The 20,096-nt window shown below is 42.8% G+C and overlaps 1 protein-coding gene across 2 annotated transcripts in view; it reads left to right on the top strand.

Moving 5' to 3' along the window:
• Positions 1-20,096, top strand: part of LOC126259872 (putative protein tag-52) — a 150,340-nt gene that overhangs the window by 71,070 nt on the left and 59,174 nt on the right. For both annotated transcript variants that reach the window (XM_049956929.1, XM_049956930.1), the window contains exons 5-7: positions 6,761-6,924; positions 13,702-13,971; positions 18,236-18,367. In XM_049956929.1, the coding sequence (XP_049812886.1) occupies positions 6,761-6,924; positions 13,702-13,971; positions 18,236-18,367 (566 nt within the window). The remainder of the gene's footprint in view (positions 1-6,760; positions 6,925-13,701; positions 13,972-18,235; positions 18,368-20,096) is intronic.

Raw genomic sequence — 20,096 nt, 5'->3', positions numbered from 1 at the left:
TAAACATGGCACAGAGCTGCAGCCGCATATTGTACGTACGATGTGTTTGTAGTGGAGCAACAGCGAGGGAGGGAACTGCAGCTTTGCTTTAACTTATTGCGATGTATGAGGCGAGGCTGTAGGCCAGATCCAGGAGTGGCGATGTACAAGTGGCTGACATATGGGAATTTACCCCTGCCATAGTTTGTCTCTCTCTGGCACTGTCAGAAGCGAGGGGAAAAGCAGTATAAATAGTCAGGCACTTTAAGCTTGAGGGGTGTGCCAGGTCAGTCGAGAGTCGGATCGGACCTGTGCTGGTCTACGCTTATAGGGGCCAGTCTGGCAGCGATGTTGTAAATATCCTGTGTAACCTATACTTTGTTTCTATGTACTTGTTCGGGCTGTATTCCGCCTCCGGGGACGCAACACTGGGGCGGGACGGAATGGCAGCTAGGTGCTTGGAGATTGCACAGTCTGCCTGGAGGCGGGCAGTGATAGCAGTCTGCAGCGGGTCTAGGATGGGCCACGTTCGCTTCCCACCTGGAGTACCGGGGTCCGGGCGAGGCGTACGCTGCGGGAAGTGCAGCAGCTTCAGGGATGGCGACAGGTGTTGCCATCCAGCAAGCACCACTAGCAGCAAGTTGCGGCTCCACATCCAGGAGGACACGGGTTCGAGTTCGGTCCTGTTCTGGGAGAAGCGGCGGCCCAAGGGCCACGGGTGACCAGTACAACCACCTTCATCCCATAGTCGTACAGAGCAGGCCAAACAGGGCGGAGGGCGGCAGGGACCAGGGACTGTAACAGTCTCCAGGATCATGGGCAGTGTGTGGCAGACTCCCAGCTGAACAGCCTTGATGACGGAGCAGCAGCGTTGGCATACCAGGAGTTGCTGAGCTGGCTGGACTCACGGAACAGCGCTACGGGCGGCACGCCGACGCTACGCTGCACCCATCGAAGTACTGTAAATTATGTGAATAAAGCAGTTCTACCGAATACTGCTGTATCACTCTACACTGTCCCTTGACGCTATTAAACTTGCTCAGCTCCTCACGAAATACGATGTCGTGGGTCCCGGCTTCCGCTTGGCCATGTGGAGTCCCGGGTTTGACCATTGACACCCTGCAACAAGTTTTATTAAAGTTCTGAGGAAAAGTATGTTCTCACTTAACACGGAAAAAGAGTATTCTCATCTGGGAGAAAGTGTCTATTAGAGACTGGGGTAAGGACACTTTCGTCTTGCAAATGCTGGAGTTCAAGGCAAAGCTTGTCATGTAGGGTGTAGGACACATTATGCTCTTAAGACCACATCTGGAAATCCATGGGCTGGAGGGGCGGGGCACCTGTCTGCAGGTAGGAGCGACAACCAGAGATTGTGTCAGTTTGCAAGCAGGGATGCATCCTGGCAATGGATACAGTCTGGGAAAGACGCTTTGTGGTGGGGAGATGCGCATAACCGACATTGAGGAAAGGCTGGTCCCGGCCACGGTTCCAGCATACAGCATGTAGTCCATTGATATTTTGTTGGACTGACGGACTTCCATCCTGTGACCTGATTTACCACATGCCATAAATTTCGACCACTAATAACAGTGTTGGTGATAGGGATGTGACAGGACGTGAGTTGCTGGGGTCAGTGCTTGATTGCTTGGTCATTGTGAGACAGTTGCCAGTCTGTCCAGGCTTGTGGAAGGGAATGACGGGAGGCGTAACAGCAAAAACTGGAGCTGTAGCGGTGCTACTGAAAGCACTGACTGCTCAGAAGTTCTGATGAGTGGCAGACGTGCCTCTAGAGAGAGGTCCTTCAATTTTAACGAGTCTGCCCGGAGCTTGTCACCTGAGCGGTGCACCAATATCATGTTCCTCACCAAAGCAGCCACATAAGACCTTTGGCAGGATCGACTCTGGCACTCGAAATGACACTCCCACGAGATGCCCAGCAACCAGGCATTCCATACCATATAAGATTGTCCAGTGAGTTTGTGGCAGCGGAAGAATTTATGGCAGGCCGCGGAGGCATATACTTCGGAATCAAAATTATACAAACTGGATTTGACCTGGCTGTAAGGAAAGATGTGGGAATACAAACTGGATTTGACCTGGCTGTAAGGAAAGCTATGGGAATCATCCTCTGGTTTCAGTTGTTGTACCAGCTGATAGATCTCAGGTCCGCTATAAGCTAACAAGAATGTGTGCAGCTGCTCATTACTGGAAATGACACGGACCAAGAAATGTTGCTCCATTCTCACCATGTAGTTGGCTCACTGTTTGAGATGGCAGTCGAACAATGGAGCCAAAGTGCTGAAGTTCTTCACCATGGTGTTGATGCGGGAGAGATGATTGGAGACCTCCGGCGCCGTTGCAAACAATGCGGTCACCCTGTCCGTCGCGGTTTGAAAAACCTGCTGCATGTGTTGCAGGGTCAGCTGAACCTGTGGCGTCATATCCAAGGTTTCAGCCATAGAACCTTCAAAGTATTTGTTCCTAACCAGTGCTATCAGCGCACACGTATGTCATAAATAAACCTTGATGCCACTAAATAATCCACCCTGTGCAGAACTAAAGTCATTAATTTTCCACAAATAGAGTTTATTGAAAAAAAATGTATGCTCATCTGCTCCAATGAACTAAACACAGTTAACACTCAAAAATTACTGCCAGGCTGCAGGCCTTTGTTCAGCAAGTCAAAGTCTTGTACTTGGTCGCATTTTCCACAAACTAATATTTACAGAGTTCTGTTGCTGCTCAAAGAAACCAAGTTCCACAAGAGTTTACTTTTAGCATGTGCACAGTGATATAGATACTTGGAATAGTAGAATACACTCAACGTTCTACCAAAGTTTGGGAATCAGGTTACGACATAAAGACAGAGACTGCAGAGTCCAGGCAGTGTCCATCGAGGAGGCAGTTGGTCGGCAGCAGCATCGTAGTGGAGCAGATGTCCGTCTGTAGCTCTGACTCGATGTGAACTGACTTTGCACGGCAGTGCACAGGCTTAAATACTAATATATATCTATTAGCACTGTGACAGTAAGTAGGCTGGTGAATGGTATGGCATCATCTAGCCCAAAAGACGACTCACCTCTAACTCTAAACTCTATTTCAAACTAGAGACTTGTTCTTCAGGCCCAAGTTCTGTCAAAACTAGGTGCACAAAAATTAAGATTTAAGCAACTATGTGGTGGTCATACATAAAATTATATCTTACCATATAAACTGAACAGTAAGTGAGACACTGAAAGGCCAAGGAAACATTGGCAGCGACTTCCTCTGTTAATGGAACAGGCAAATTGCCAACTCCAAGGAAGAGGAGGAGGGTGATCATGCTGATGGTGATACAGGAGGTAGTATGACCATTGATGTGGACAGGAAACAGTACATTACTAGTAACAAATATTCTGAAATTATCTAGGAATGTTTTATTTTTAAGATCAACTCCTCATTAATTATAAGGTCTGGTTGCTTTTTTAAAATCTGCTGTAAGCCTTTCTCTCTTTCACTGTATCCATTTACTTACTTTTTTTGATCTTGCATAAAATTTTATGAGAATCTTTGATATCAACTGTTATGTGATTACTGTTACAAAGATGAGCACTCTTAACAGATTTACAGTTCTTTCTTGTATTTATATCATCACTAATGCTATTGTAAATACTTCTACTCCTCGTAGAAGCTTTCACACCCCTCACAACTAATTTTGCAAATTCCCGATTTTGCACTCAGACGAATATTTGGGTAGTGTGACACACTGTTTTATGTTATGTTACAAATGTGAAACCTAATTCATACCTTGATATTGTGGAAAGTCTGTCCTACGAGGTGCATTCAAATTCTAAGGCCTCCGATTTTTTTTTTCTCCGGACTGGAAAGAGATAGAAACATGTGCATTGTTTTAAAATGAGGCCGCGTTCATTGTCAATACGTCCCAGAGATGGCAGCACCATACGGCAGATGGAATTTTACCGCCAGCGGCGAGAATGAGAACTGTTTTAAATACGTAAAATGGCGACGTTTTCCTTACTTGAACAGCGTGCAATCATTCGTTTTCTGAATTTGCGTGGTGTGAAACCAATTGAAATTCATCGACAGTTGAAGGAGACATGTGGTGATGGAGTTATGGATGTGTCGAAAGTGCGTTCGTGGGTGTGACACTTTAATGAAGGCAGAACATAGTGTGACAACAAACCGAAACAACCTCGGGCTCGCACAAGCCGGTCTGACGACATGATCGAGAAAGTTGAGAGAATTGTTTTGGGGGATCGCCGAATGACTGTTGAACAGATCGCCTCCAGAGTTGGCATTTCTGTGGGTTCAGTGCACACAATCCTACATGACGACCTGAAAATGCGAAAAGTGTCATCCAGGTGGGTGCCATGAATGCTGACGGACAACCACATGGCTGCCCGTGTGGCCTGTTGCCGAGCAATGTTGACGTGCAACGACAGCATGAATTCGACTTTCTTTTCGTCAATTGTGACAATGGATGAGACGTGGATGCCATTTTTCAATCCAGAAACAAAGCGCCAGTCAGCTCAATGGAAGCACACAGATTCACCGACACCAAAAAAATTTCGGGTAGCCGCCAGTGCTGATAAAATGATGGTGTCCATGTTCTGGGACAGCGAGGGCGTAATCCTTACCCATTGCATTCCAAAGGGCACTACGGTAACAGGTGAATCCTACGAAAATGTTTTGAAGAACAAATTCCTTCCTGCACTGCAACAAAAACGTCCGGGAAGGGCTGCGCGTGTGCTGTTTCACCAAGACAACGCAACCGCACATCGAGCTAACGTTACGCAACAGTTTCTTCGTGATAACAACTTTGATGTGATTCTTCATGCTCCCTACTCACCTGACCTGGCTCCTAGTGACTTTTGGCTTTTTCCAACAATGAAAGACACTCTCTGTGGCCGCACATTCACCAGCCGTGCTGCTATTGCCTCAGCGATTTTCCAGTGGTCAAAACAGACTCCTAAAGAAGCCTTCGCCGCTGTCATGGAATCATGGCATCAGCGTTGTGAAAAATGTGTACGTCTGCAGGGTGATTACGTCGAGAAGTAACGCCAGTTTCATCGATTTCAGGTGAGTAGTTAATTAGGAAAAAAAAAAAAAAAAATCGGAGGCCTTAGAACTTGAATGCACCTCGTATTACAGCTGATATGGAATCATACTAAAACAAATCAGTGTATCTTGGGATTCTCTTTTGTCACCATAATTTTGTTGAACAAAATATTGCAGCTATTGTGTTATTTTGATTAATTCATATTATCTAGCATATTAACTACATAACCGTTATTAATCACTATATGTTTTATAAGTTTAACTTTCCATTACTTCCATTCTGTTGCAAAGAAAGGTTTAATATTATATTAATCATGAAATGAAATAATGCTTACTTGTCTACCCTGGGTCTCTTGGTGAAGGTGTCAGTGCCTTTGATCCAGCCTCAGTTAAAGCAAAGAAATGCCATAGCTACATTTCAGACTTGTGCAAAATTAGACAATATCTAGTTGAGGTATGAGTGAGAGATGATTTAGTCTCAAATACGCCATAAAGAGTAGCTTACATGCATTAGTCTTCAGAGCGAGTCCCACAGAACTTTAGGAATATGAAGCAGAGCAGCTGTTCACATAGGGCTGGTGGGCTAAAATTTATTTCAATTCTAATAAATTTCCATATGATGTGTTTCGGAAATTTAATGTCTGTTAAATAACCTGCAATATTTTTCACATGAAACAGAGAACTGACTTCCAGTATTGAATACATCCTTGCAATTCAGCCTTGTTTGTTTATTCTATATATTTTTGTGTATCTTTCAGATATGATTGACAGGCACTAAAAGTCAAAGAAATATCTCCTTTTCTTTATTAACACATTTAAACTTCACTTGCATATAAAAAGCCATTCATTTAATATCTAGTATAAATAATTACATTAAGCAGATTCACTGCTGTGTGTGTGTGAGTGGTATCAGGGCAGTTAGTCATCTAAAGTGTTTAATACAGTGTTTCATACAGATTTTTCAAACTAAATCAAACAATGAAAAATCCAGAATGGAATAACGGCACTATTATGCAAAGGATAGATTGTTACTCACCACGTAGTGGAGATGTTGAGTTACAGACAGGCACAACAAAAAGACTGCTAAACAAATAAGCATTTAAGCCAAAATAAATTCTTCTGAATTAGACAACATAAGTCTTTCTGTTGTGCCTGCTGTGACTCAAAATTTTTCAGACCTCTCTATCACAAAAGACACACAAAAAAGTCAATAATTTTTTTGATAATTAATAAAGAACTTCATCCAGCCGTAATTCATCACTTGTGTTGTCAGTGGTCAGTAACGGCAATTCTGATGTCTAGTGGTGCTTATGTTGATTCTCCCACTCTACCCCTCCCCTGCTCTACCCCTCCCCCGCTCTAGCTCTACCCCTCCCCCGCTCTACCCCTCCCCCGCTCTACCCCTCCCCCGCTCTACCCCTCCCCCGCTCTACCCCCTACACCTCCCCCGCTCTACCCCCTACACCTCCCCCGCCCTACACCTCCCCCGCCCTACACCTCCCCCGCCCTACACCTCCCCCGCCCTACACCTCCCCCGCCCTACACCTCCCCCGCCCTACCCCTAGGCACCGCCCTACCCCTAGGCAACGCTGCTCTTACCCTCTCCCTTCTCCCCCCCCTTGTACCTTTAAATTTGCAACAACTTAGTCTTGTGTTATGTTTTGTGTAATACTTTTATGAATCAATTGTATTTGTAATGATGGTGTACTATCATTTCCAACAGAATCACTGAGTGCTGTAGAAGAAGTTGCAAAGCACATTAACAATCTTATGCGAGAGCAGGAGAACATGGAGCGTATGGTGAGACTGCAGAATAGCTTGGTAGGAGGATTACCTCAAATTGTTGTACCGGGCAGGCGTGTGCTAAAGGAAGGTCTCCTTATGAAAGTGAGCATATTTTCACATCTTTTTTTTTTTTTTTTTTTTTCTTTTTCTTTTCATTACTGAATATCGCAGTTCAAAACTGCCTGACATTAACAATGTTTACAGACTATAAAAATTGTTCTACTCTACTCTACACTTGTAATACACCCTGCCCTTGTTACATTTTGCAGAATAAGATGTTTTTCCTTATTATGAGACTTAAGAAGTGACTGGAACCCCTTTCAATTTGTCCATCATTGTACTAGTTAATTACTTGGGGTGTGTGTGTGTGTGTGTGTGCAATTTACATGCATTTAAAATACTACCCCCTTCTCTCTCTCTCTCTCTCTCTCTCTCTCTCTCTCTCTCTCTCTCTCTCTCGCTCGCTCGCTCGCTCTCGTTCTCTCTCCTCCCCCCCCCCCCCCCCCAAACACACACACACACACATTCATTTCCTTCCCCCATGTCTCTCCTTCACTGTCCTCGCTCCTCCCTCTCTGCCCCTTCCTTCTCCTCTCGGTGTTCTTACTTATGTCGACTTGGCGATCCAGTTGGTTTCCTGTATTCCTTGCGGTTTTGTTCCCTTGCCTTTTCTCTGTCATCCTTCCTTTGGTCCCCTTTTGAGGTTTGACCTCCACTACTCAATTTTCTCTCCTTAGTGTGAGCTGTTTGGGAAGAACTCCCTCCCTATCATATGGATTCCTCACCCTCTTCCTTTCCCTCTTCCTTCCCTGCCATAGCCCTCCCTCCACCCCACTAAGGCACCAGCATGTGTAGCCAGTCCATGTGACGAGGCTGTCAGAGCCCCCTGACATCACAGGCATCAGAGTTGTGATACCTGAGCTGTTGCCTCCCTATACCTGGGAGGCATGCTCCATTCCTAGCAGTGGTTGCTTGTCATTCTGGAGCATCAGAACTCACAGCAGTGGCCACTGTGCCAAACAGTCGTTGTTGTAGCTGGGTAGCGCCCATGTGATGAGCCTCTGATTCAAGTGAGTGGTACAGGCCAGATGCTTTGTGAATAAAGTATGCCAAGCTCCAAAAATCTGGCCGTTCTCTTTACAGCTATCTCTGTGAGTGGTAAGAGATCATTGAATGCTGCTTCTTATGATCCTGTGGCCTTCTCTTTGCTGGCCACACCCTGGGAGGAAGGCCAGGCTCGCTAGCTTGAGGTGACACACTTTGCCCACTACCTGGTCTGTACTAGGATGGAAGGGGACACATTCACCACCACAAAGCCGTTATCTTTTGTGGAAAACAATGAAAACAAGTTTGGCGAAGTGGAGTCTCTCACTGATATGTGGCCAGATTCCCCGTTGATCAAAACTACGTCTGCTGCCCAGCCTGCAGCTCTTTGTACTTGTGATTACGTTGGTAACCTCCCAGTGTCCATTACACCACACCAGTCTTTGAATATGGTCCATGGAGCCATTTTTCATAGGAATCCCATCCTTCAAACTGATGAGGAATTCCAGCCCAATCTGGAACAACGGGGAGTTCATTTTGTTTGGTTGTGCAGGAAGGTGATAAGGCCGACAGCACTGATACTGGAACCTCTATTCTGGCTTTCAAGGTAGATACTCTCCCACAGAAGGTCAAAGTTGTGTGTTATCAATGTGACATGAAGCCGTACGTCCCGCCACCTGTGAAGTTCTTTCAGTGCTTGCGTTTCAGGCACGTCTTCCCAGTGTATGGCGGACACTCTATGGGGTGGCTGTGGACAACCAATCTGAGGGGAGCCCCTGTGTTCTGCCACCCATGTGCGTAAGTTGTAACAGTCATCACTCTTCACACTCACCAGATTGCTCAGCTATAAGAAAGAAAAGAAGGTACAAGAGTAAAAGTCCCTGGAGCATTTATCTTACACTGAGGCACATCAGAAATTTGACAGACTTCACCCTGTGTCAGTGACTTTTACTTTTGCCTTAGTTATGTCCTCCCTCTTCCTTACTCCAGTTTCGTCCCTCTCTCCTCTCCTCTCCACGTGCCACTCCCCCTCCCCAGCTGAAGAAGTGCCCCATTTTAGGCACTCATCAGTGATGGGGCTCCCTCCATGGGACCCTGCCCCACCCACCCACCTTACTGGCTTTTACTCAGAGCTTGTCATTCTCCAGAAATATCATTTTACTGATGCTCTTTCACCGACCCTTTGTGGGTTCCATGCTTTCTGTCAGAACCAGATTGGCCCTTTAAAGGCTTCCATCGGTGTCTGCACCTCACTCCTTTACAGATATTGTTAGTACATGGATCCCGCTTCATACCCATTTGGAAATGATTGCTGTTCGGGTCCAATTGGACACTGCCATCATCGTTGGCAATCTTTGCATGGTTTGCAATCTACTGCCCTAACTGACCACCTTCAGCAACTCCCCCACCCCCCACCCCCTCCCTTCCTCCTCCTTTGAGATTTTAATACCCATCACCCTTTGTGGGACAGTGCTTCTTCACTTAGTCAGGGGCTGCTCATTGACCATTTTCTTGTGGACCGTGACCTGTGCCTTCTTTATGACGGTTCCCCTACTCATTTTAGTTCTGCATATGGCACTTTTTCTGCCACCGATCTTTCATTCTCTTCCTGTCTCCTTCTTCCTTCCTTATACTGGTCACTACACGATGACCTCTGTGATAGTGACCACTTCCTCCTGATCCTCTTGTTCCCTTCCCACCTTCTGCTGACCAGGTTACCCGCTTGGCCTCCCATTGTGCTGATTGGCCTTTATGTACCTCCCAGATCGTGTTTCCACCTTCTTTGTCAGGTTGTATTGACGAAGTCATCCGTGATCGGTCCAATAAGATAATTCACACTGCCGGTTTCCCATTCCCCACATGACAGGCCTTGTTCACTGTCAGCTGGTTCCGTGGTGGAGTACGGCCATTGCCACCACTATCTGTGATTTTCATCGTGCATTGCAACATCTCAAGCGGCACCCATCATCCGTCAGTCTTATTACCTTTAATTGTCTTCATACTAAAGCTCGTTACTTAATCAAACAGAGTAAATGAGTGTGTTGGGAATGCTTTGTCTTGTCAGTAGGTTGTTCTATCCCTTCATCTCGGGTGTGGTCTAGGCTCAGCCCTTCCAAGTGGCCTTTGTTCAAATCCATCACTTCTGATAGAACCCTTCGTGACCTATTTTGTGATGGCATCAGTGTCAGGCTCCTATCCAGCTGCCTTTTCCCTCCATGAGCAGCAGGCTGAAGAAGCTTTCCACTCACATTTTACCCTTCATCAGGCGGAATCCTTCAGTGAACCTTTTGCCAAAATGGAGCTTCTTCTGGCCCTCTCTTCTTCCCATGATTCAGCTGCTAGCCCTGATTCCATCCCTAACCAATTGCTTCATCATCTCAATCCTCCACAACGCCAGTCTCTCCTCCAGGTGTTTCACTGTATTTGACTCCAAGGCATTTTCCACCCTCGATGGAGAGACAGTATTGTGATGCATGTCCTTAGCCTGACAAGGATCCATCGTCGCTTGATAGTTACCGGCTCATCACCCTGATCAATGTCCCATGCAAATTACTAGAATGGCTGGTAGCTTGTTGGCTCAAGTGAGTCCTTGAATCTCGGGACCTATTATCTCCTTACCAGTGTGGCTTCTGGGAGGTGTGGTCTCCAATCGATCATCTGCTTCAATTGGAAACTGCAGTTCGGCTGGACATTTCTCAGCACTGCCATCTTGTCACAGTCTTCTGCAATCTTCATAAGCCCTGCAACACAGCTTGGCACCATCACATCCTTCTTACAGTCCAAGGATGTGGTCTTCGGGGCCCCCTCCCAATTTTTATTTGCCAGTTCCTGGCCCACCGGTCATTCAGACTCTGGGTTGATAGTGTTATCAGCTCTCTGCAGACCCAGGAAAATGGAGAGTAGCGCATTTCTCTCACCATACTGTGGTCCATCCTGATTCAGAGCCCTACCTCCATGCCCGGCACCTGACCGTGGTCCCCGAGTTCCATTTTTTGGGTCTTCTTTTTGGACAACAAGGTCACTTGGTTGCTCCATATCTGTCATCTGAAGGTTGACTGTTTGAGTTTATGCAATGTCTTTGCTTTCTTGCCCACACTTCTCGGGGTGCGGAATGTTCAACCCTTCTTCGCCTTTACCAAGCATTAGTTCTATCTTGTCTGGACTACAGTTGTAGACCCAGTTCACCATTGTGGTATCCATTTAGCCACCAGTGCCTTTCCTACGAGCCCTGTCAATAGTGTTCTGGTTGATGCTGGGATCCTTCGTCTTTAAATTCAGTTGTCCCAGCTCCAGGTTTCCTATGCCATCACTGTCTGCTCTTCCCCACCTCATCCTCATATTCCATTCTTTTTGCGCTTCGGGCCGTCACTTGCTCACTGCCCCCCTCGGGTGGGTTTACTGGCTCCCCTCCTTGACCTCTTCCTCACGTTCTGTCCAGACCCCCCACCCCTACCCCTTGGTTAGTTTCTCAACCACAGATTTGGATTGATCTCTTCTGGGATCCAAAAGCCTCCATTGCTCCACTGGTGTTCTGTTGTTTGTTCCAAATGCTCTTAAGGGAGTTTGAGGTTACCAATTCCTTTTTTTTTTTTTTTTTTTTTTTTCCACTAATGGCTCTAAATCCACTGATCGTGTAGGACATAGCTTCACATCTTCCATTGGCACAAAATCACCATCTCTTGCCTGTCAAGAGTGAGATGTTTACTATGGACTGGTGGTCATCTGTTATTAAACAGTCCTTCCTCACCCAAGTTTTGTTATGTACGGACTCAATGAGTGGTCTTCAGGCTATTGCTGGGTGTTTTTCCTGCCATCCCCTGGTCTCTGCCATCCATGACCTTCTCACTGATCTGAGTGATGCTGCTTATTCGGTCCACTTACTTTGGGTTCATGGCCACGTAGGTATCATGAGTAATGAACTGACTGGGGGAGAGGAAGGAGGCATTTGCCCCCCCCCCTCCCTCCCCCTTCTCTGTGGCTCCTCCATATGCAAGTTTGAGGTGTTACATCAGATCCCTTTTTGCTCAATCATGGGCTGACCCCGGGAGGCTTCCCCCTCTCTAATAAACTTTGCGCCATCAAGGACACTCTTACCAAGTGGTGTTCTTCCCTCTGCCTCTCACAGCAAGAATTTGTCATCCTCTACCATCATCGTATTGTCCATACTAGGTTGACCCATGGGTTTTTACTCAGCACTGAGCCAGCCTCCCTTTGTGTTGCGGGGCTCCGCTCGTGGTAGGACTGTCACCACCTTTTGACCATTCACACTAAATATGCTTTCCCAACTTCCTTGTGTCGGGTGTTAGCAGACGACCCTCGCTTGGTTATGTTTGTCTTCATTTTTTCTTCATGAAAGTGGTTTGTACTCTCAGCTATAAGTCCTTTAATATTACTATGGAATTTGAGTCCGTTAGTAGCGTAGGCTTTGGTTGTGGGGGCCTTGATCTCGCCTCCGTAATGGCCTGGCTCTCCCCACCTTTTCCCTACATTTTGACTGGTCTTTTGTGCTGCTTTGTTTCCCCTTTTCTTGTGTCTTCTTCCCTGGTGTTGTGTCCATTGTATCGTGATAATGGCATGGTATGGTGTGAGTGTCAGGATGGTTTGGCGGCAATGCTGGTGCCCCACCGTACATTCCTGGGACACCCCTGCTCTAACCATTTCTACCCACCCCATGCTGATCTCTCCTAGTCCTGCTGCCCTGACATCCCTTTTTCCTCTTTGTTTGAACGTTATCGTTTCCCGTTGACTGGACTGTGCTGTCTTTGTTGTTCCTCCCTTGATTTCTGCCATCCTATACCATGGGACCAATGACTTTGCTGTTGGCCCCCTCCTCCAAATCAATTAACCAACCAGCCAGTCATTTTCTGTAAAAAGGCCTTTGAAACCAGCTGAAACCCTAAATCTCCATCCCAGGTGACATAAAGTAATGTTGAGTCATATGATACACCAATTTATTCCATTTGGCACGCCAGATGAGAACTGTCCCCAACAGTGCAGTTATCTTTGAGCTAATTGAGGCTCTTTCCTGTGAGTATTTATGGAACAGTACACACACACACACACACACACACACACACACACCTTTCTTTAGTGTTGTGGTACTCTAAAATATTGCCCCATACTCAAGGAGTGGATAAATTCTTATTGTGACAAGTCACTGAATCTAATTTTTGATCTGCTCTGTGGGTTTTCCAACTTATGTTCTCCTTAGTATATACCCCAAAAAAACAGTGAAATTTTTGTTGTTCCTTGTCTCCTTTGTTTATCGTTAGTATATCAGTGATAAGTATTTTATGTTACAATACTAGATGAATTAAATGTTTTCAAAATTTGAAGTAACTTTGTTTATGCAAAACCAAACAGTGAGAAATTCATTATAATGATAGTTCATCAGAGCAGCTGTGCTGGATTATCATTACAATGCATTTCATACAATTAGTAGCTGCAGAACAGCATACAGAGGAAATATTTCAGTTAATAATGTTTGTCAAAATAATGCTTCCTCAGCACTGAATATATCACAAAGATATTGCTATACAAAAAAACAAATAAAACTTTTTGTGTGGTTCTTTTGCACACTGCACATTTCATCTGTTGCTTAGTTTTATATGTATGTCAAGCATTCTTATTTTTACCCATGATTTTGTTGATGTGTTAAATGAGCAAACACTCGTCCATGAATACTTAAAAAGAGTACATATGCAGCAAGGAATAAATCATTTCTGATCCAAGCAATAGGGTCAAGTAGCTACTAATAACATTAAGATAATTATGTTCCACACTTCATAATAATGAGAGCTAATGAGAAAGTAAATGTTATGATTTTGGTTTCAGGTTTCTCCTCAAGGAAAAAGTGCTCATCCACGGTACTTTATTCTGTTCAATGATATGCTAATGTACTGCAAAATAAAACGACCTAATACTTCGGAATCTAATTCATTGAAGTGCTGTTGTGTACTACCTTTAAAGAAGTGCACTGTCGCAGAGATCTTGAGTAAAGGAATGTTCAAGATAACATGCCATGGTGTAACAATCTTGGTTTACACTGTAACTATGCAAGAAGGAGAGCTGTGGATCTCTGCCATCAGCGAAGCACTTAAACAGGTACTGTAAAAGCCCTGCTGTTTAGCTTGTACAACATGCACATCTTTTTCCAAACTCCAGGCTCCCAAATGCTAAATGACTAGACTTCAGTTCCCCAATAGTGTACTGATAACATTTATCCACAACTTTGATAAGATTAATGATGTTTTTCTCTTGTTATGCATCATTTTGTTTCACTACTGTCCAAAAATTAAGCATTGTATGGAACAGGGGAAATGGAAAGAGTAAACAGAAAAGTCGTAAAAAACTCAAAATTTTGCCACAAATCAAAATTATGTTAGCTGTATTGGCAAATAACAAACTGTGTTTTGAATAGAAGCTTGGTTCAAGGACGGTAGGAAACAGTGCTTGACATGCATAATGTCTCAGTCTTGTTTGTACATGTGTCACAACACAATGTATTTTCTAGGAAAAATTCATATCTCTAAAACACCATTTGGACCCTGTTTAGCATAGAAAAATCTTCAAAAACCTGTGAAGGAGGTCACTTGCAGGTTGCACTCTCAGCAGTGATGAATCTGCCACAATGTGTTATTTCAAGTCTTTGGTCCTGGCTGAGATAAACAGGATGCATTACAATACAGGGCACGAAAAGTTCAACCAAAAATAATCATTCCACAACAAGAAACAGCATCTAGACTTAGCTGCATAGGTCCAACTAAACCTACATAGCTTACAGTTGCCTTACAAGCAGCAATGTTGTGACTAACTGTTTCATCTGTATGTCAGAGGTCTGTCAGAGTGTGTCGGTCACGTGAAAGTGCAAAGATACCTCTGTTTTATGTGGAGAGGCAATGTGTTAGATGTGAGTATAGAGATTTCAAGCTTCATTAGTGATCAAAGGACTGCTGCTGAAACCCACAAGTACAGACAGGAGGTACTACAACCACACATACAACTTTCCATATTTGCTCTTGATCCAAAATGCCTCTTCAGCGATGGTAATGTCCACCCGAACTGCAGTGCTCTGGTGCATGATGGTCTCACTGGTGAAAATATCCTCTGCATGGGCTGCATAAAGTGATATCAGCGTCTAAATCCTATAGAGCATGCCCAAAATACATAGAGGGAAACATTGAATCATATCAGCAATCATCAAGGGCTCTTCCAGACCTCTGCTCAGCTGTTTCCAAATTTCTATCATGTACTTATATACCTGGATGAGAATAACAAAGTGGTTGACAGCTAGTCCTTTACATTACAGCTGCCAAAGTGAAAACCAGCCGGAGAACGAACTTTGTCATGCTGTCTTTTCTTTTCTTTTCTGTTCTGTTCATTGATGAAATTTGCTTTCCTACTCCAAGTCCCAGTTAGCAAAGAATAGTTGCAGATAACACATGATGCCAATAACCTAATTATTGTAATTCATTTAATTTACTTATTATAATGTCTGAAACTATCCAGGATGCTGTACAGAAAAATGACTATTGTGATGTTCAAAGAGAACTCAATAATGTACATGTGAATGTATTTGCATTGAACTACATAGATGTTGCTGAGGAAACAGCCATATTACATGAGCACTTAATAGTGTACCAACAGTGTCAACCATTTCCACACTCGAGTGTCAATCACTTTGTTATTTTGATCCAGAATAGAATAAAATCTTCTGGCTTTTCAAACCACTCCATTTTGTAAATAAACATCAAACTTTTTAAAACTGTTTCTATGAGTGTCATAAGGGATAGAATTACTTACTGCCTGGAACCTGTCAGAGACACGCCAAGATGACTCAGACATGGCATGGCATTGCGAGTTGGGAAGTTATATTCTGTTACGAGACAGTGACATTTGGTGGCGTGAGGCATTGGTGCCACAGTTGGAACTGTTGCTTGTTCCCTATAAATGTCAAGCATTAATCTTTGCTTCCACACTCCCATACACTACTAAGTGTGCACCACTGGTATCAGTTAAAATTGTTACAATTTAATCTTATCTCCTTTACAACTGAAAGCTAATACTAATAGTTATGGACCATGAAACTTGTACATTCCCTATACAATATTCAACCATGAACCTCGTACAAAGCATGCCACGTCATTTCCAATGCTCTGTGGCATCTATTAGTAACTGTATATGCCCCACTAACTCTTTTTGTTATTGTTAAAGAGACTTGTCCTGTTTTGTTAACTTCTTGAAATGTGTATCTTCAGTTTCTGAGCTTTTCTAAATCCATGCTTTGGATGTTGCTTTGTGTAAGTAAACCACTGGCTTCCACACAGACTTCAGCATCTTCTGGAGACATGTATCCTATTGCTGGCTATTGATCCAGTTTCCAAGTAAATTCGATTCTGAGTGCAAATTGGTCCAGGCAAATTGTGGTTTAAACATGGTAGATGTTCATAAAAAACCAAAGTATGCAGTATGCGTCCCCACATTTCACTGCATGATGAAATATCTACCTGCTCTGTACTCCCCTTCCCGCACTCATAGTTCTCAGCCGAGATGAGTCACTGTCCCCCTTCCAATTTTCTGAACAGTGAAATGTGAATGGCAATATCCTCTAGGGTGCAGTACAAACTGCAAATAATACATAAGTAAAAGATTGTAGTTATCGATCGCGCCCTCATCCTGCAATGTAGTGACATCTGTTTGCATGTCTCCACAACAGGTCTTTCCACTGTAATTTATTCTTGCAGCAACGATTACAGTCAGTTCAGTATGATTTATTTCATTAGTTAGACATTTCATTCTGGATTAATTTTCCTTCTTGTTTCATCTGAATGTCATCATCTTCTGCTAAAGTTTATCAAAGGCTGGTATTCCAACGTGTACACCAACTGAATTTCTCATTTGCAACCCACTTGGGAAATCAGTAATTTGTCACAACCAAATAAAATACTAGTTGGGTTCAGAATCGAGTAAAAATTTTTGAAGGACAAGATTTTCACCTTTGAATGTTACCTTTACTTAAAAAGCAGCATAAAAGTGTATACGGTGTCCATACATGTATGAGAACATTTACTGCAGTGGAAGCTCCAGGTAGGAGTATCAACAATGTAGGAAAAGACAGATTGCCATTTACAGTAAAGAATACATGTTAAGATGCAGACAGGCACAATTAAAAGACACTTTTTATTGTGCCTGTCTGCAACTTGACACGTCTTCTTTATGGTTAGTAGCAGTCTATCTTTTCCTACATTGTTGTTGTTAATGTTTATTGCAGTCCTGTTCAAATACAACAAAAGTTGTAAGCTGATAGAATTAAATGTTATTTCCTCCTGTTTTCAAAAAATTGTCAATTTTTAAGCAGAACATTACATTGTTGTTGTGACTAGTTCATAGTTTCTTGCTTATCCCTTGCACTATGGTGAGAGTCAGATGTCAAGTGTTTGTTCGAGCAATGTCGATACTGTATTGAGTGCTTCAGTCTATCGAGAAATCTTGAGCCTATCGGAATTCAAATATTGTTTGATATGTCCTACCCTTCGGGATTGTTCAAAATAAATTTGTACAAAACCTCAATAGCCAAAGCTTAATCTGTAAATGTAAGATGATCCTTATCTTAATCTATTAAACAATGTAAAGACTTTGACTTCAGCAGCAATAACTGCGTAAATAAGACAACTCCGTATTTGGAAAAAAAATCTCGTCTTATACTTGGGTAAATACAGCAGTAATTGAAGAGCAGTTTTTGCAAGCATTTGTAATATGTTTAAGGTTGTTTCACAATGACCTGGTACAACATGGGATAATTGAAGGGTATAGTGACAAGAGAGGTAAGAGTTTGCAGATTAAAGAATTGCTGATAAAACTACAAATTAACTATTAATTGCTGGTCAGTGTTTTGGTGTCAGAGAATTTTAGTGATTACATATCAGTGGTCCGTCAGTACTTCAAAAATTAACTCGTAAAGAATTTTAGTTCTGCGTTTTTACTGTCAATAATTGCATTATTCAAAGCAATAAAATAAAGAAGTCCTACTGCAGATGTGGATGGGATCACTAAATTATTCTGAAAAATGTTTCTAGATTAATGTTACCTTCCACTGTTGGTGCATGTTTACTATTGCACTCTTATACTTGAAAACTTTAAAATTGTTTCAAGGACATACCAGCTTGTAAAATATCTGTGGTAAATATTTCAGCTCTGATTTTTTAACCTCTGAAGGCTTATTCTATTAGGTGGTTGAAGTACTCAGATGCTACAAAAAGAACAAGAGAAACAAAAATCATAAAACCTTACAATTTTCACATGCAATGAATTTCAAAATTACTTTCTTTATCAATTTCTAGATTAATAATTTTCTTGAAATATCTTTCAGTACCACGAGAACCGGCAGACATTGCGAAAGGACAGTAGCTCCCGGAGACCAATGCGAAGATTTGATATTTTGCGAGAAATGAACCATAATTCTTCTGAAAGGGTAACAAGGAAGAGAAAACGATGTGAGAAGGTATGTACTGAGGTTTCTCATTTGTAATATTTGGTCAGAATAATAACTTTTGAGAGTGCCATTTTGTAGTTGGTGTTGGCTTATTGTGTAACCAGGCAGTGCAGATTATTGTTTGTATATAAATATATATTTGTATGAATATAATAGAGGGAAACATTCCACGTGGGAAAAATATATTTGTATGGAAATATATGTCAACTAGCTCTGCAAATGAGGAGGAGTTTGAGGAAATGTATGATGAGATAAAAGAAGTTGTTGAGATAGTTAAAGGAGACCAAAATTTAATAGTCATGGGGGGCTGGAATTCGATAGTAGGGACAGGAAGAGAAGAAAAGGTAGCAGGTAAACATGGACTGAGGAAAAGGAATGAAAGAGGAAGCTGCCTGGTATAGTTTTGCATAGAGCATAATCTGATCATAGCTACCACTTGATTTAAGAATCATGAGAGAAGGTTGTATGCGTGGAAGTGACCTGGAGACACCAGAAGATTTCAGATTGATTATATAATGGTTAGACAGAGATTTATGAACCAGGTTTTAAATTTTTAAACATTTCCAGGGGCAGATGTGGACTGTGCTCACAATTTATTGTTTATGAACTGAAGAAACTGCAGAAAGGTAGAAATCTAAGGAGATGACATAGGGTCTGGATAAACTGAAGGAACCAGAGGTTATAGAGGGTTTCAGCAGGAGCATTAAGGAACGATTGACAACAACAGGGGAAAGAAATATAGAAGAAGAATGAGCAGCTTTGAGAGATGAAATAGTGAAGGCAGCAGAGGAGCAACTAGGTAAAAAGATGGGGGCTAGTAGAAATCCTTCGGTAACACAGGAGATATTGAATTTTATCAGTGAAAGGAGAAAATATAAAAATTCAATAAATGAAGTAGGCAAAAGGGAATACAAACATGTAAAAAATGAGACTTGATACAATTGAAATTCCACCCACCTCTCCTGAAATTAGGAAGAAAATAAAGGCTTGTTCCCAAGAAACAAGTGGGATTCTTAGCCACATATGCAATAGCTCTCTGAAGCAGGGCATTTTCCCAGATAGACTGAAGTATGCCATTGTTAAACCACTGCATAAAAAAGGGGATACGACTGATGTCAACAAGTGCCACCCAATCTCTCTTCTGACTGCCTTATCCAAAATTCTTGAAAAAGTAATGTATTGTAGAGTAGCTTCACACCTTTGTAAAAATAAAGTTTTAACAAAATGTCAGTTTGGTTTCCAGAAGGGTTTCTCAATGGAAAATGCTATATATACTTTCACTAATGAAATATTAAATGCTCTGAGTAACCGGAAGTCACCCGTTGGGATTTTTTGTGATCTATCAAAGGCTTTTGATTGTGTAAATCATGGAATACTTCTAGATAAGCTCAAGTACTGTGGTATGAATGGGACAGTGCTCAAATGGTTTAAATCATATGTAACTGGAAGAGTGCAGAAAGTTGAAATAAGCAGTTCCCATAATATACCAAAAACTGTTGATTTCTGAAACTGGGGAACAATCAAGAATGGTGTGCCGCAAGGTTCGGTCTTAGGTCCTCTGCTGTTCTTAATATGTATTAATGACTTGCCATTCTATATTCACGAAGATGCAAAGCTGGTACTTTTTGCCGATGATACAAGTATAGCTATCACACCCGACAGACAAGAATTAACAGGTGAAATTGTAAACGATGTTTTTCAGAAAATCATTAAGTGGTTCTCTGCAAATGGGCTCTTA

The sequence above is a fragment of the Schistocerca nitens genome, chromosome 5 (genome assembly GCF_023898315.1).
Source record: "Schistocerca nitens isolate TAMUIC-IGC-003100 chromosome 5, iqSchNite1.1, whole genome shotgun sequence".
Taxonomy (NCBI): Eukaryota; Metazoa; Arthropoda; class Insecta; order Orthoptera; family Acrididae; genus Schistocerca; species Schistocerca nitens.
Note: the sequence above shows the minus strand (reverse complement) of the source record. Positions and strands in the feature narration are given on the sequence as shown.